This window comes from Pholis gunnellus (genome assembly GCF_910591455.1).
Source record: "Pholis gunnellus genome assembly, chromosome: 15".
Taxonomy (NCBI): Eukaryota; Metazoa; Chordata; class Actinopteri; order Perciformes; family Pholidae; genus Pholis; species Pholis gunnellus.
Window position 1 is genome coordinate 14,451,540 of NC_136542.1, and position 16,907 is coordinate 14,468,446.

The 16,907-nt window shown below is 44.2% G+C and overlaps 1 protein-coding gene across 5 annotated transcripts in view; it reads right to left on the reverse strand.

The window, feature by feature from the left end:
• Positions 1-1,235: 1,235 nt before the first annotated feature.
• The window catches only part of arid1b (AT-rich interactive domain 1B), a 161,784-nt gene continuing 146,112 nt past the window's right edge, over positions 1,236-16,907 (reverse strand). For 3 of the 5 annotated variants that reach the window (XM_079174872.1, XM_079174871.1, XM_079174869.1), the window contains 11 exons: positions 15,206-15,400; positions 14,223-14,438; positions 12,840-13,062; positions 8,986-9,127; positions 7,641-7,810; positions 6,679-6,811; positions 6,401-6,520; positions 6,176-6,251; positions 5,112-5,850; positions 4,645-4,775; positions 1,236-4,354 (listed from right to left, as the gene is read on the reverse strand). In XM_079174872.1, coding sequence (XP_079030998.1) covers positions 2,546-4,354; positions 4,645-4,775; positions 5,112-5,850; positions 6,176-6,251; positions 6,401-6,520; positions 6,679-6,811; positions 7,641-7,810; positions 8,986-9,127; positions 12,840-13,062; positions 14,223-14,438; positions 15,206-15,400 — 3,954 coding nt within the window. In that variant the 3' untranslated portion in view covers positions 1,236-2,545. The remainder of the gene's footprint in view (positions 4,355-4,644; positions 4,776-5,111; positions 5,851-6,175; positions 6,252-6,400; positions 6,521-6,678; positions 6,812-7,640; positions 7,811-8,985; positions 9,128-12,839; positions 13,063-14,222; positions 14,439-15,205; positions 15,401-16,907) is intronic. The other 2 variants (XM_079174873.1, XM_079174870.1) reach the window with 1 other exon arrangement.

The following is a 16,907-nucleotide window of genomic DNA, read 5'->3' on the forward strand; positions in this document are numbered from 1 at the left end:
CCATCAATGATGTTATTAGTAACCTCTGTGCTTTTCCTACTATTGTAAGTCAAAATGTGTTTTGTGAGAAAGCCCTATGATGCATGATGCATAGTGCAGACAAGACATGCAGTTTTAATCAATGGGGCCTGGTAAGCATCGCTCTGTTTTTCACCAGAGCCCTCTCTAAGGTACAAGAACACAAGTGCCTGAAGAGTTTGTATGAGGTTGTGAGGAGGATTGCGTATTATCACTGTCCGGGCTGAGAATGGCTGTAGAAAGGTCACGGACCTCTGTCTTCCCGAGGGGATTATGAAAACTGATGCTCTTAGAGGAGCTGTTCAAATTGAGTGTGGGGTCCCGTTAGTATGACAAGTATTCGTGATATAGTTTTCCATTGGGCACAGACCAAAACGTGAACACGTCATCAGTATAGCAGTATCAGGTCACCAATAAATGGGTTAAACAATTCATTATTGCAGTCCTTTTGAAATCTGCCCATACATTGTACAAAGAAGAAGAGATGCATTTAATGCCATTCTTTTAGAGTGTATAAGGGACTAAAAACAGACTCTGGTAGCTGTAAGATGAGTTGGTCCCAAACGGCTTCACCTTTATCAGCGTCTTGGATGACAATGCAAAATGATCTGTGGTGGGTTGGGAAAGAGCTAGCGTCTCATCTTCAGATAGACTGTCTTTCCTCTTCAAATGATTTTATTCAATGGTTTGTGAGCTGGAACAGCCACATATTACAGTCAGTTCATGGTTCACTGTTCCGGAAGCACTGACCTTTTCAGGATAAACTCACATCACCTCTTCTTCTTACCGTTCGCAGGCAGGCAGAGATGCTGATAATTATCATTTAAAACAGATTACACTACATTAACATGTTTGAAACCATCCATTTCAGATGTATATAATTCAACAGTTATCATCAACACCTTCAAAATAGAATATACTGTATATGATAGAAAGTAACACAGCTGACCTGTTGATGTCCTGGTGGTTATTAGAGATCAAATCCAAAACTGAGATTCATGGACGGGAAACATTCTGAACATGCATCAGAGACCTCTGAAGTGATACCTGAACAGCAGCCATATTGTATTATCACATGCCCTCTGGACTCTTGCAGCATTCCATTGTATCATTTCATTGTAAGGCTGGAGGGGTCAGTTGAGACTGAGACAATGTATTTTGAATGACATCAATAAAAGGTAGTCCATGTAAGCAGTTGATGTTTGTTTTATTGGCCTAAGATTGTCTGGACATAATGCAACGTCTCCGGTGCTTTAATGATGTTCATCATACATTTATTTGTGACATGTGCAGCACAGAGTATAAATGTGTATACTGAATAAAAGAGAGACATGGAGTCATACGAAAAAAGGCAAATTGTACAATGAGCTTTCATGACATTTTGAAGGTTCTTTTCACACGTTTCTTTTCAGAGCATCATCTAGATTCAAAAATATGCCCATTGACATGAATGGAGGACAGTAACGAACAGAAATGTGTTCAGTTTCCCCACGTAACCTCGCCTAGATATCCTCTCACCCTGGCACTTTCACGTTTGATTACCAAAGCGATTGTTTTCTCAGCTATAATACAATGCATACAGGATTTTTTTACATTGAAACACCAGTTACATCTGCCATGTTCAAATATTTGACCCCATTAACAAAATATGTATAATAACAATAACAAATTTTACCAACAATAAAAGCATTTGTTATAATAGTCGGAAAGTCCCATCTCTTGCTATGCTTGATTGAGACCGAAAGAATCATGTGCGTCCATTGTACAACGGTTTATATACACAGTGATGAAAAAATACAGACATAACACAAGTGCTTAGGAAACACAAAGTTCATCTGTGAAAGTCATTGAGGCTATGATAAATTAGACACTTATTTTAACAGACGCTCTTCTCTCATGTTGATTGGCTGGTGCAATGCTGCCTCCTCATGGCCTAAAGCACACACTGCAGGTATCTTTTAAGATTCTTCCTTGTTCTCAAAAAGGGACAACTTGCTCTAGAGTCCTATTGCACAATTTATCTTCCAGCGATGGAGACATATACATTTCAATTTGAAAAGTCAGTGTTTTTTTTCCCCCCACAACTGTTGGCAAAAAAGTTCAAACTACTGTACAGAGTCACATTTTAAATAAATACTCTCCATTAACAAAATGTTGATGAGTATATTAGCGTTTATAAAACTGAAAAACATCTCCACGACTCATCGACTCAAAAGGAACCACGTAATTCAGCACCAACATCTGGTGGCAGCTTTGGCTGAAAAAGTGAACAAAACCAAACAAAATGCCAAACAAAATGAGCAATCCAACACCAGCAGGTATTCAATATTTGTATTAAAATGAGCTTTCAAATGCCAAACCCACTTTTTTTAACAGGGCCCAGAAGCTATACATATATAGAGATATTTTGTGGATATGTCTTTAAAAAAACAAACATTTTCTGTCATTTTGATAAATAAAAATAGGAAACCACAGAAGCATCTTGTTTGCCTTAGCGTCTGCTGTGTGAGTCCCGCCTCTCCTCTTGTCATAATTTCCCTAAGTGAAAGAGAACTTGGCAAATGATACCCACCACCCCCGCGTTGAGCACAGAGGAAATGGAGATGTCTAATAATCTGCTTTCGTACAACACAAACTCTGTCTTGTTCTCCTCCACTTTAGCCATAGCCAACAGGCCTTTAGCTGCTCTGCACATCATGTTTATGCTAGGTGGGTCCATAGGGGGGTGCCCCATGTGCAGCAAGCTGTGAGGGTTCTGCTGGTACTGCGCCATGCTAACGCCATCATCCAGGAAGCCTACCAAATTACCCACGCTGCCCTTCTGCATGGCTATGGCACGTGCCGCCGTGGGATCTCCTTGTGCCAGGTGGGAGAGCACAGCCACTGCCATCTCTCTGTACACCTGGGCCTTCCTCTGACCCACGTAGCGGACCAAGATGGTGAAGAGCTTCTCCTGACGGCTGAACGGCGGCGTAGCAAGCAGGAGGTCAACGTTGCCGCCCTGGATGCTCAGCTTGCAGAGGCACTCCAGCACCAGCCTCTGGGGAGTGAGCTGGGAGTGGGGTGCTGCTGATGGGAAAGGGTCCTGGGCTTCAGCTGAAGGGCACACCATCCAGTGGAGAAGGCCGTCCAAGATGGGGAGGCAGATAGTGTCCGGATAGGTGGAGAGATCCAGGTGACCCGAGGTGTTGGCCAGAGTGACCATAGCATTCTCCCTGAGCAGACTCAGACACTCCCACCACCACTCCTCTTTGCTGCTCGACAGCCCCTGCTCCTTCTGCTCGTCTCTCTGGTAGCCAGGGGGCGACCTGTTCCTCTCCGGGTGCTGGTGGTGCAGCAGGAGCAGCCTGCCCAGGAGAAGGACCAGAGCAGGGTGGCGTGACATATCCAAGTCATTCCCGGGGATAAAGGACAGGCTCCGGATGATGTTGGAGACGCAGAGGCAGCGCTTGGCCAGTGAGTCCTGCCAGGCAGAGGATGTGGAGAGCGGAGCCTCGTCCAGGCAGCGAGGCTCATCCTCCAGCAAGGTGATGTAGTCCTGCTCCCCGTCCTGATGCACCCTGAAGGGGTAGGATGGCAAGGAGCGCGCAGGGTGGGCGTAAGAAAGGGCGTCCACCCGAGCACACAGAACATCATCTATGGTAGCAGTGATATGTTTCAGTGGTTGTTTCTTCCCATCGTCCACCGTGTTTTCCTCTTTGTTTTCTTTCTCTGCCCGGGGAGGCGGTTCACTCCGGGGTTCAAATTGTGTTTGAATGTGTGCGGTGGAATCACCTCCGCCAGCCTGCCAGTGTAGCAAGCCGCTAGTGAACTCAGTGACGTAGCCTAAGTGCGCTGTCATGTCTTCAATCAGGTCCTCTTTGTGGACAATCTTGATGGGGAGCTTATCATATTTACTGGCTTGCTTGAGTTTAGGTTTTAGCTCTGTAACAGGCTGGTCAACACACTCCTTTTTACTCTCTGCTCCTTTTTCACTCTCTTCTTCTTTTGCCTCATTCTTTCCGTCCTCTTCATCTTTGTCCTCCGTCTTTACGCTCACCTCGGACTCCTCCTTCTCCATGTTCACCTCAGCTGACTCCGGCTCTGCAGTAGTGACGGGTTGAGCTTCCTCCACGATGCCTCCTGCTTGCTCCCCTTCTGCCGGAGCTGACTCAGGTTCAGGATGGGCGTTGGAGTCCGTTTCCTGGTCAGGGATGACTTCTTCTTTCTGTTTGGCAGCAGGGTTCAAAAGGCCTTTCTGAGCCACTGTCCCCACCTCAAACTCTTCCAGGATGCCAAAGATCTCAATCAGGTAACGGCGAAAGTACTCCACAATCAGCTCGAGGAATCCTGGCAACTGTTCAGACATAGATCAAATGAATGTCAGCAACTTAAGAAGAAAGAAATCTAATTCTGATCACTTTTGTTTTGTAATATCTTGATAATTTGGACGACATAGTGACATAATGGTCTTCTGAATATTTCCCCTTTACTGAATTTTACAGATCTTTACTACTACAGAAAAAGGTTAATCTGGAAGATCAAGTTCAAAGAGACACAGTGCGTTGTCATGCTTTTACAGCGCGCTCCAGCAGGCTGAATGAGTTCTCTGTCAGCGGTGAGGTGTAGTCATGAAATTGGTTTTACCTGTGAGAGGGTAAAGGATCCCACAGTGCTGTCATCGTACAGCAGGATATTGATGGTGTCTAGGGCCCATGTGCTTTCTGCCAGCAGGCCGGACTTCAGAGACATCATTACGCGCCAGGCCTCAGGCGTTCCTGGGGTTAAAACAGCAGGATTTTTGGAACCAGGAAGAAAAGAAAAAATAGTGATCAGACATGCTCCAAATGAAAATGGGACACTGAACAGAGTAGATCATTGTAGTTCCTTTCATGAAATATGCCTCATGTTGTGCTAGTTCTACCTGAAAATTAGGCTTAGCTGTTCATCTAAGAGATAAAAGAGTTTTTTAGAGCATGAAATGAGCACTTTCCTTTTTCAAGCTAAATGCAAAACTATAATTAAACGATCAGGAATGCATCTTCTAAAGAGCCCATCCACCTCACAGCCCGAGTCAAAATAGTAAATAATGAAATAATGTGACTGCATCTCACCAGTGTCCTTGGAGGTGAGCTTGCGTCTGGGCTTGAGAATCGGCATCGAGGCCTCCACTGATCCCGGTGGGTAGTTGAGGTCCCGCCTTAGGTTGGGAGGAAAGTGACCGAGGGGTCCACCTCCCTGTGGGCCCATCATGGTCATCCCAGGCTTAGGCATCTTCATGGGTGACATGAACGGTGCTTTGGGTGACATCCTAGAGTCCATGGAGCGCTGGAAGGCTCCTGGGCTGGGTGCTCTGGACAGATGGTTGGCCATGGATGGAGAGTTGGAATAAGAAGATGGCTGGCGGGAGGACAGGGGAACCATGCCTCCTGATGACGACATGTAGGGAGACTGACGGTGCCACTGCTCCTGCCCCGGCCGTCCGTCCATGTCGTCTCTGCCCATCGGGCCGTAAGGTGGCATTTGCGATGGCGGCCCCTGTCTGTTGGGGTAGGGATAGCCGAGCTCTGTCCTGGATGGCCACATGTTGGGGCCATCGGCGGCATGGTTAGGAGTGGGCCCCCCACCCATCATATTGTGCTGGCTCTGACCTGAGGGGGCCATGCGGTCCCCGCGGGGGTAAGGGTAAGGGAACTGCCCCTGGATGGGTCTGTGTTCAGGGCCTGAGTACCCACCACCGTAGTGGTTGTACATGTCCGGCTGCTGGTTGGCGTACTGCATGGCATACATGTCGCTCTCGTGTCTCTTGGGTGGGGGGCCGTACATGCCGTCCATGGGCCGTTTGTAGCCCTGCTGAAGCAAAAGGTGTAGATAGTTAGTTAAAACACACAGCCATTCCACTGCTTTAGTACAATTCTATAATTAAAAAAAATACGTTTTTGCCACGTTAAAAATACTTTCTTTTGGAAGAAATATACAACTCAGTATTTGACATGATAATTTATTCATTCAGTACATTATTTGTAGGCTAAACTATCAGACTCTTAGGACATTTCCTGTTCAAAATGGGTTTAGTCTTTGAAAGTTTTACTAGGCTGTCATATATTGTGTTCCTCCAATACATGAAGTCACAGTAAACTGTGTAGAACTGCTTTATTTACATCTCTCTCTCTCTCACCTGTTGCTGAGGGTACATCCCAGATGGATGCATCCCGTATGGCATGCTGGGATACTGCTGACTGTAGCCATCGTGTCTGAAACAGAACGGAGGGGAGAAGAGGAATAAGTCGCTCGCTGGTTCAAAAATGATTAGCAAAGTAACATGAATACATGTCATTTAGTTATTGCTTTGACTTTCCACAAGTGTACTCTAACAGACTCTTCTACACACATGGGTGCTGACCTCTGCTGTGACGGGTATCTACTGGGAGAGTACATGCTGCCCTCACTGTTCGAAGGTCCCATGTTGTTCTGACTCCCAGGGGGACCCATGTTCCCCTCCATCCCCATGACATGGTCCGGTCTGAGGATCAAACAACAGCAAAGTCTTAATGCTTCTGACAACACATGTTTTGAACTGTCCCAACTATAGTGGCCCTTCGGGCTCATGTTAGGGAAATGCCAAAGATATAATGAGATACGACAGGTTCACCACCCTCTTCTGCTGATTTGTGTGCCTACCTCCTGTCGTAGCCCGGCCCATATGGATACTGCGACCGTTGGCTCATGCTCAAGGCTGACGGGGGTCGACCATACATGTCCTGCATGCCACCGCCGGGCATCTGGCCTGGTATGTAGGGATCAGCTCCTGCCACTGCGTAGGAGGAAAACAAATGAGGTAAATGCATCCGACTATCTTATATAACAGTGAATGAATCAACATGGACAAAATGAAAAAGGAAAAAAAAAAGATCTTTACAGGCAACAAGCTAAAATAAATTGTCTAACTAATAGTGTCCTACTAACCACCAGGTGGCAGCATTGCTCCATCAATATTCACCACTTCACATGATTAAATCTATTGTTCTGAGGCTGCAACTGTTGTTATGCAGCTAACATCCACCATATTATTCATTCAGACTCCATTCTCTCCAGCCTTCAGAGGAGCCCCCATCCTTTCTAAAAAAACTACTGTTTGTTCTGAAAACTAAACCGCACGAGTTGGTCGAAACAGGTGCTTCTCAGCAGGATGGGAAGGATGAAAGGTTGAATACGGGGAGGATGAAAAGGATGAACAAAGTTAGGATGAGACAAATGCTAAGCTACAAGAACATCAGACGAGCTGGTGTGTTTTCCGTAAAGGGATGTGTGGCGTAACAAACACTTCTCATCTCCTTTCATAATTCCTGTAGTAAAACACACACACAACACACACACATCTGTCCTGACTAGACAATGAATTAGACCAACGAGAAAGACAAAAGAATAATTTTGACAAAGAGCCATGTAAGTTTTTAAGATGAAGTTTTACATTTTAAATATACTAATTTAAAGTCAAAATAGTGCAAAAATGCAAAATAGTTTGTTGAAATGGTTCTGTCGGCTTGAAAAACTGTTTCTTCACATACGTCTCAAAATGGGGGAAAACAGGTCTGGGGCTTGTTGTTTGGGAAAAAGGGTGTCACAGCGTGTGCCTCACTTACTCTTCCTCATCCCGGCGAAGGGGTCCTTGGCGTCGTACTGCATCCTCATCATCATGTCAGGCATGCTGAGGCCCTGCTGGTAAGGGGCTGAGGGGGGCAGGGAGGCAGCCCGCTTCTGGAAGGCCGGGTCGCTCACCTCCGAGAAGGGGTCCTGTATGCTCACACTGCTCCTGGACAAGGAGGGAGGGAGAGGAGGGAGAGAGAGGGAGAGAGAGAGAGGGAGAGAGGGGAGAAGATGGAAGCTGTGTGAGAGAGGAGCAGCCATGGATTGCACACACTGAAAACATTGATATGTGTGCTGTGAAGGAGCTCTATGCTCTTATTTTTAAGGGGAAAAAACCCTGTTTTAAATGGTTTCAATGATGGATGTTTAATTTTTGTATAATGTACATAATATATTACATTAAAGAGTTGTTGTGGTCGTAGTTTGTGGTCAGTAGTGGATTAAAAAGAACTCAGGTTAAAATAAAGAATTATCAGCAGCAAAATGCACCTATTAAAACTAAAGGTACTCCTTGTATGATAATATATTATTGGCTTATTATTACAGATGCATTACTGTAGACCTGTACACAGGACTTTATGTTGTAGTTGGTTAAAGTAAAAATAATTGAAACGACTTTAAATACTGTTCGTGTAATCTCTAACAATTCATCATATTTTATGAACTGTACTATAGTTTGTATGTAAAACCTTGATCTTAAACGTAAGTAGTAACTGTCAAATATATGTTGTGGAGTAAAAAGTAAAAAGTCGCATAAAATAGAAAAATATTAAAGTAAAGAACAAGCACCTCAAAAACTTAAGGATTTATTTAGAGAACTTCCACCACTGTTATGTTATATAACTTTGCACACATAATATCCCAAATAAAGCAAAAACAAAACAAAACATTGTCTACTTTCCCAGGCTGCAGATGAGAAACATTTTACAAAATTAAAAAGTGAAAGCCTTTAAATATCATATACAGAGCAGCAAAACATAATGTAAATGTTGTCTTCAATCTCACCTAAATCACTTAAGAAGAACATAACGGTCCATATAAAATTGTTTGTCTTTTTGATAAATCCTGCTTCAGTACACCATAGTTTTTCACAATTTAGGTTTATACCATTTATCAACAGACAATCCTTGTTCATACACAAGGAACAATTTGTGCTAACTGACACAAATATCACACTGCAGTTTGCTTTTACAAAATGGATCACAGAAAATAAAGAACTACTACTACTACAGTGGCAGAAGTGGTAGAGGCAGCAATAGTATGAGTGTAAGTAGTAATAGTAGCAGCAGCACCTCAGTACTGCAGTAGTATTATTAATAGTGCAGTGTGTCTGTGTGGTACCTGTTGGGGGCCAGTGGTGTGACCTGTCCCAGGGGGGTGGTGGCAGGTGTGGGGGGTTTCAGATCCCCTACTGCCTCCGCTGTCGAGCTGCTGCCAGAGGACTGGGGCGTCTGTGGACCTTGGAGGGAGCCGCCCGAATTAGCTGGAAGACACAAGTATCCTTTTTATTATCATCACAGCTGGACGATTCACAGGATCCACAGTAAAAAACTGCAACACGTTCAGACCGCAGGGCTCCCGTGTCTTCAGATAGGATCTTGAAGCCGGTTTGAGTCAGAGCGGCCAAACTGGGCTTTTCGCTGCAGCGAGGTGCTGTATTAGAGAGATAACTTTTGGACTTAAGGCCAAAGCACTGACAGTGTTACCCTTCATGAGGCCTGAGCTCAAGCAAACAGCCTACATGACGGCAGTGAAGATGGGTACGGACGGACTGTTTAAGAGGGGCCAGTGAAAAGCAGCACCGCTCTTTATTTGGAAGCAGTTTAAAGATGGTTTATCTGGCTGTTTTTAGTTGTGCCATAGATTAGATGACGGGTTCATGCGGAGGGCGAAGCTGGGGGCCACGCATGTATTTGAAGAATATATAGTGTACACAATTATGTGCAAGCTAATACTTCAGCAAGCATCCCCTAAATATGAGCGAGGAGCTTGAGAAAGCACATGCTTGTAACTTTCTTCTAGAAAAAAAGACAATCCCCCCCACACAGAGACTCCAACTGAGGTTAAAACTGGGTTAGTGTGCTCTCTTATTACGACACCATATTTCTGTGAATTTCTCAGTTCAGATGACTGGAACATTCTAAGAGTGCCAAGAAACAAGAGCCCAACACACAAAGAACCCCCAACCAGATAAAACCAAGGGATACAAATTCCCAGAAGCAGGTTTAATAGAAAATGTGGACCGTTCCGGCTAAAAGATGACAAAGACGGAGATGAGAGACTATGAAAGTATTCTAATGAGCATTTAGTGTAAGAAGACTTTCTCTGGAACAGCCTCGGTGGCCTTTCCCTGCACCGCACGTTTCCACAGAAAAAAAAAAAAAGAAAGACTCAAGCTTTAAAGATTCATGCTAATTCTGAATTATTCAATAATACCCCCTGCCTCTACATCATAGGAGTAGGAGAGAGAGAGAGAGAGAGAGAGAGAGAGAGAGAGAGAGAGCGGGGGGAGTTATGCCATGATGATGAGCAGAGGTAGAAGAGAGGGCAAGCAAGGGGCAGCGAGCATTAGGGATTCTTCACTTCTTGGGATATGCCTGCTTCAGACGAACACGCGCGCACACACACACACACACCCACACACGGAGAAGTGCAAAGAATGGTGGGGTTAGCGAGGGTTAACAGGTTTACCATTCCTCAAGAGCAGGCGGGCAGACAGACAAGATACATAATACCAAGCAGTGGGGTTATGAAGATGGAGGGGAGGTGGAGGAGAGCGTGAACTCAGCTGCCCTCTGCTCCACATTTAGAGGGAGAGACGAATGACAGAGCAGGCGATGAGGGGAAGAAAAAGTGCGTGTGCAAAAGCCATGGGGCTGACGTTTGATGTGTGTGCACGAGAGGCTGTGTGTGTGTGTGTGTCAGTGGGTGACATAATCCAGAGGGGCGGCGGTGGTGGTGGTGGTGGTGGTTGGGGTGGGTGGGTGGGGGGAAGTCAGTCAGCCGAGCCAGTTTTGTGAATGAAAGGTGACGGCGAGGTCGAGTTTGTTTACGTTCTACATTCCAGTCCTCATTAATCACTCCCCACATCCCCCCCCCCCCCACCATCACAACTACACACAAACCCTCTGCAACCCGCCACCCCCACCAGCCCGCCGGACAAGCTCCCTCAGTGACATCACTGGGCTGTCAGTCTATATAAGCTGGCAGGGTGTCAGTAGGGCAGTTTGCACTTTGGAGCAGGAAAGCAGAGATACTAGATCCAAACAGGCATGAAAAGGAAATGGGTTTTTTTCAAGCTTGGTATTCAGCACTTTTCACAACAGAGAGACCCCACCTTTAAAGGAAAATTATGGTTTATTACCACTTCGGTCGTATTGTGACAGCTTTGACCATCGTTTCTGTAGGTCATGATAATATTGTACAGTTTAAAATAACTGCTAAAATCTGGGAACGCAATGCCGACAATACAGAATCATTTGATTGATTCAACCACAGTAATAATCTGTCATCGCACAGGTCATGGCTGATTCTTTCACAGCTACAGTACACATGTTAAGCTGTAAACTGTGATGGAGGTTAACAACAGGTAGTTTGGGTGATCATTTTACTGTTTGCCTCGTATGTCGTCTCTTTTTAGTTCAGTTTTAGCTAATCCGAAGATTTATGACAGACTCGACTGCTTGTGTTTCTTGCCCCGTCGGGACTTCTTGTTACCAATGTTGCTGTGTCCCCTGATGTCAGCGGTTAACTTGGTGAGTTTAATGGAAAGAATGAAAACTATGAAATGACCCTTGAAAATAAGTATGTTTTAAATCCACTTTCGCACATGTTTTTTTCATGTTCTTGTCTGCCATCAGTATTGCGGTACTAGCTGTAGAGGTTCAAATCTCATGAGGAACACCCTTTTTTACACGAGCAGGTGATTTAAAAATGATGCAGCAGATCTCACTTCAATCAAGTGTTGCAGCATAAGCACTTTACACTCCAACAGGCCGTCCAAACATCTCAAGTATTGACCTTTCCATCTTTCACAACACAGGCGCTACCTCTGATTATGTGTACCGTGGTCCCATCAGCCGATGTGGGCAAAATGAGATTCTGTGAAATTGGCGTGGTTAGTTCCCGTTGAATAGATGAGAGGGGGCTAAATTGAGAATTATAAAGTGTTATGAGCAAGAGGGAATATGAATCGTTTATATATATGTGTGTGTGTGTGTGGCTTAGGTGTACTGTACGTATGTGTGTGTATATGCAAATGAAGGCAGATGCTCTTTTTCACCCACCAGGAAAAGCAATCTGCAGTGTCTCAGGCAGGTGAGATGCTCTGATGTTCTATTTAAAAGCCAGGGTCACTTTTCTCATCTCCGCTGCAAATTAGAGACATGACCTTACCGCTCTATATCACTCCAACTCTTTCCCTCTTCTCTCCTGATTCTCGCGTCATAATTGTGTACAGAGACATTCGGTGTGAAAAGGCAGTACACGCAAACAAAAAGTACCCTTTGTGTTGTGGTGCTGTGCCAAAGCAATATTACTTAACCTCTAAAGCACTGTAATCAAATAAAGGCGAGTCCCAGGTTTGTGGTGCAAGCGCTGATGGTATCGTAGCTCAACTTCATTAAACTAAGAACCATCTCATCAAAACAGTGCTAACGTCCACAAATGTCTCCTGGGTTTTAAGGTGTGTTCATGTATTCATGTGTGCTATTTTTCAGAATGCAGCACACACTGGCTGGCCATGAAACTGAACGTTGTGAAAGTGAATTAAATGAATCACTATTTTAAATCTTCTGATGTGCACAGCATAACATAGCTCGCAACAATAACATCACCTTTTATTCAATAGCTAATAAGCTGCTAAATCAAATGGCACTGTTTGTTTAGGCCGAATGAGTTGACTTTTGAAAACTACGCAACCTGCAACTAATATGTCTGCCAGTTCCCCGTCCTCCAAGAAACTAGCGTGGCAGCTACCATCACTACCGTGTTTCTGACTCAGCGGCAAAACCTTTATTGTGGCGATGTCGTGCGCCGCATTGTCATGAATACAGATCACTCTTCAGTCCTCTGAAGGTTTCTGACACCTGTAGTTTGATCAGCAACACCTGTTGTCTGGCTGTCGACAGATGGGGGAGTGGAGAGGTGAAAAAACCCCCAAAAAAACAGTGACCGAGTCTGTTATCAGGCCTTACCAGGTGAGGGTGGCTGGATCTTGACCTGCTTCCTGCTGTCCCCTCCAGCCACGCTGCTGCCACTGCTGCTGCTGTCTGCCGGCGGCTCTTCTCCCCTCTCCATCTTACACTCATAGGCAAACAGATACTGGATGTACTGCTTCTTGAGCGAGCTGGCGGAGGTGCTGGATGTGCCCACGTTCAAGGTGGTGGACAGCTCGCGCCACTTCTTATTCTTGTTTACCTGAGTGGTTGAGGGTCGGGAAGGGGAACACAAGACATTAATTAGTCAAATGAGGATCACTGATCACAATGATCGTGCACAACTGTGCTCATGCCCTTTCTTTCTTTAGTAATGGATCCCCGTAGCATCAGCCACACACTTGTCATTTTGCCTGGAGTACGGTAGACCACAGCCTGCTGAATTTAATCTAATTAATTCCAAGGCTGTGCACTTGATATCTTTCTACGTAATATATAACCACAGAGCTGTAGGTCAATCTTGAGCACTGCACATACTTTTTAATCTTGAAGCAAAAAAGTACGACGTTATACGGCCACAAGTATGTGGACACCCCTGACCACAGCTAATTGGTCCTCAGTTCCAATTAGGGGAAAAACCCAATACTACAACATAAAAAAAACATTTCAGACAGAAGTACACTTCCAGAGTTTGGGGAAGCTAATTTCCTGTTTGAGCATGACAATGTCGAAGGCATAACAAGGTCTATGAAGAAATGGTTTTACCAGATTTCAGTGTGGATAACATGACTGGCCTGCACAGTGCCCTGACCTGATCCATCCAACTGAACTGGAACACTGACTGCGAGTCAGGCCCAACATAAGAGACCGACCTCACTCACCTCCCTATTGTGGCTGAATGAGAGCAAACCTGTGAAGGGTTCCAAGTGTGGAAGCTATTACAGCAGCATGAAAATGCCCATGGCTTTGGAATAAAAGGTGTGATGTTGTCCACATTCTGATGGTAGTGTAGTGTTTGCCGTTTCCTGTAAATCCTGCTACCGTTAGTGTGTAAAGCTTTATATACGTTGTACATTTTTATCACACGCGGTTTGACACGTGGAGTTCTCCCAGAACACAAGTATTGTGATATTTTCAGGAATACGGGTTCCCCGAGATTTATTTCATTCTCTTGAGTACATCTCTCAACATTTTACTAGCTCACCATATGCCATGCTGCTTCACTGCACGTTGCTGGAGAATATTAAATAGATGATGCACAAGGGCAGAATCATACAAGTTCCCTGTAGAGGTTCTGCGCAGATTATTTCTTTGAACTGAGCTGTCTGTTATCTCAGTATCTGTACTCCTGTCCAATGGCAGTACAGTTGAATCTAATCGAACATTTTCCCAACAACATTGAGTGTGTTCCTTAAACGTTACCATGGCGAGGCCTCCAATCTCCCGAACCGCTATGTAGAGCTTCCAGAGGTCCAGCGGCTTCTTGGCCACAGCGGGAAGCTGGGTAACTGGCGAGCCCCTTTCCTCCATGAAGGTCAGGTATCGCTCCACCCAAACCCGCCTCTCCGGCTCCACGCCCAGCTCAAACAGCCGCGTGATTCGCTCCCCACTGAGGGAGGAGGAGTTCGGGTTGGCTTTCTGGTGAGAGATGCAGATGGCTTACGGTAAAATAAATGTAGGAAAGTGACCTTTTATACACTACATTCCTGTTGTACACATGTTTATCATATAGATAAAATGTAAACTATATGTGGTTTTTCCAAAAATGTTCATTCATGTTCTGTGGACACATCATTTACATCACTCTAAAAATGCAAATTTGAGGAAGTCCTGCTCAGTATATACATTCTTCTGATACAAAGATTTTATTCTGCCGATTATTGTTCTTTGCTGTATCCTATTGCTGTTTTCTGCTACAAAAACCCACTCTCCCCATGAGGATCATTAAAGTTTCATCCCATATTTACACATCCTGAAGTAGGCCCTTGGTTGAATGACCAAGCAAAAACAAACACTTCTTTAGAGCACTCTGTTCAGTGTGCAGCCTGTGTTTACTTCAAAGTTCATTCACAGCACATTCATATCCCTCAAATTCAAATTGGAGGACAAAGTTTAATCTCTCGCAGTCATGTCTGGCTTCAATCCAGGTTCAAATAGACTTCTGGGGTCTAAGAACCAGCTTTTGATCATGTAATTACACAATAATCCTTCAGTCATACATGAATCAATCAAACTAACAGCTTATGCGGACGATATTGTCCATAAAGAGGAATCCACATTGTTTCACTGATCGCTAAGTCGCTTGGTTTGGTTTCTGCGTCTATATGTATTCACGTAATTCCTGTACTTATTCAGTAAATGCACACATCCATCCATCCAATAGCGTTTGAGCTTCTCGCGCTTACAGGACTGGAGGGCGTCTTGAGGGGCCAGGGGGGGCTGCTGATGCTGTCGCTGTCGTCTCCGTGGTACGAGGACAGGCTGGCTGGGCTGGGTGAGAGGGGGGAGGGCACGGGCAGGGCACTGCCTGGCGTGGTTGGCTGGGACACACACTGCTGGGAGCTACTGCTGCTGTTATTGTTGCTGTAGCCGTCCTGTAGCTGGTGAGGAGTGGAGAGAAGAAGAGGACTTTCATTTTCTTTGTAAAGAGGCATCCATCACCCACCTCCTTGCTATCAGTATAGCACAACGGTGTGTTCTACTACTGCCCACACAACAAGAATGTGGTCATAGCGCAAGTTTGCAACGGTAGATGACCCAAAATGAGTCCATATGTGTGTGTGTGCACCAACATACCAACATTGTGTTGATATGCATGAGTTTGGAACCAGAGGTGGAAAGTACACAGAGTACTTAAGTATAATTTTGAGGTATTTCCATTCCACTTGAGTATTTTTTATTTATACTTGTACCTCACATTTTAAAGGGGAATATTGTACTTTTTTACTCCATTACATTTATTGGACAGCTAGAGTCACTAATTAGTTTCTTAGAATACAATTTCCATCTGTAATATAGGACCAAGTTATAAAATCTGATGCTTTGTTATAGAATACTTCACATACTCTTATAAAGCTATATAAAGTCAATTAAAGTGAATTACAATTCTGCTTACATTTTAAAGCATCACACACCAACAATAAAACTATATACGGGTCAACTTTCCATAATGAACACTTCATTTTGATACTCAAGTACATGCTTTTTTACTTTACCTGTAATTGAGTCTTTTTTTCTTACTTTGGGACATTGCTGCTTTTACTTAAATAAAGTAACTAAATACTTCTACCGCCATGTGTCTAAGTGGGTCTAGAATATCTTTTTGTAGGCTGTAAATATCAGTGGTAGAAAAAGTACTCAGATCTTTTACCGAAGTGAAAGTAGCAATACCACGATTTAGGAATACTAGTAGTAATACAAGTAATATCCTAAGTAAAAGCACAAAAGCATTAGCATCAACGTATGCTTAAAGTAGCAAAAGAAAAGTTGTTATAAGAAAAGTACCATTTCAGAATGATGCATATTATTATGTTATAATTATTCTTGCATTGTGGCTGGTCAATTTTTTCCTGTGAAATGTAGATTATAAATGTAACGTAGCATAAAATGGAATTACTCATGTAAAGTACAAGCACCTTAAAATGATACTTGAGTGCAGTACTTGCATACATGTACTTAGTTACTTTTTGTCTAAAATAGTCCTATAGCCAAAGTACGGCAAGTGTGTGTGTGAAAGATTTAGCATGTCTTACTGCTATTGTGTCTGCATGCATAAATGCATGCGTTTGCATACTAGAGATATAAAATGCATGTAGATCAGTATGATGAGTCTGTGTCTATAAATGTGTGTGCGCTTCACTTTGTGTAAATCACTCCATGTTAGCTCACATTAGTGTGTGAGCCTTGTGTAGGTTCACATACATTTATGTGTGTGTGTGTGTGTGTAAAAGAGACTGCGAAAGAGAGAACAACAGCTTGACAAGTGCTTCTGGTCTGTGTACAGAATGCTCATGTCAGCAAAACCTTATCTTTCTCCCTCTCCCTATCTCTCTCTTTCTCCCTCTCTCTCTCTCTTTCTCACTCTCTCTCTCTTTCTCTTGGCAGACA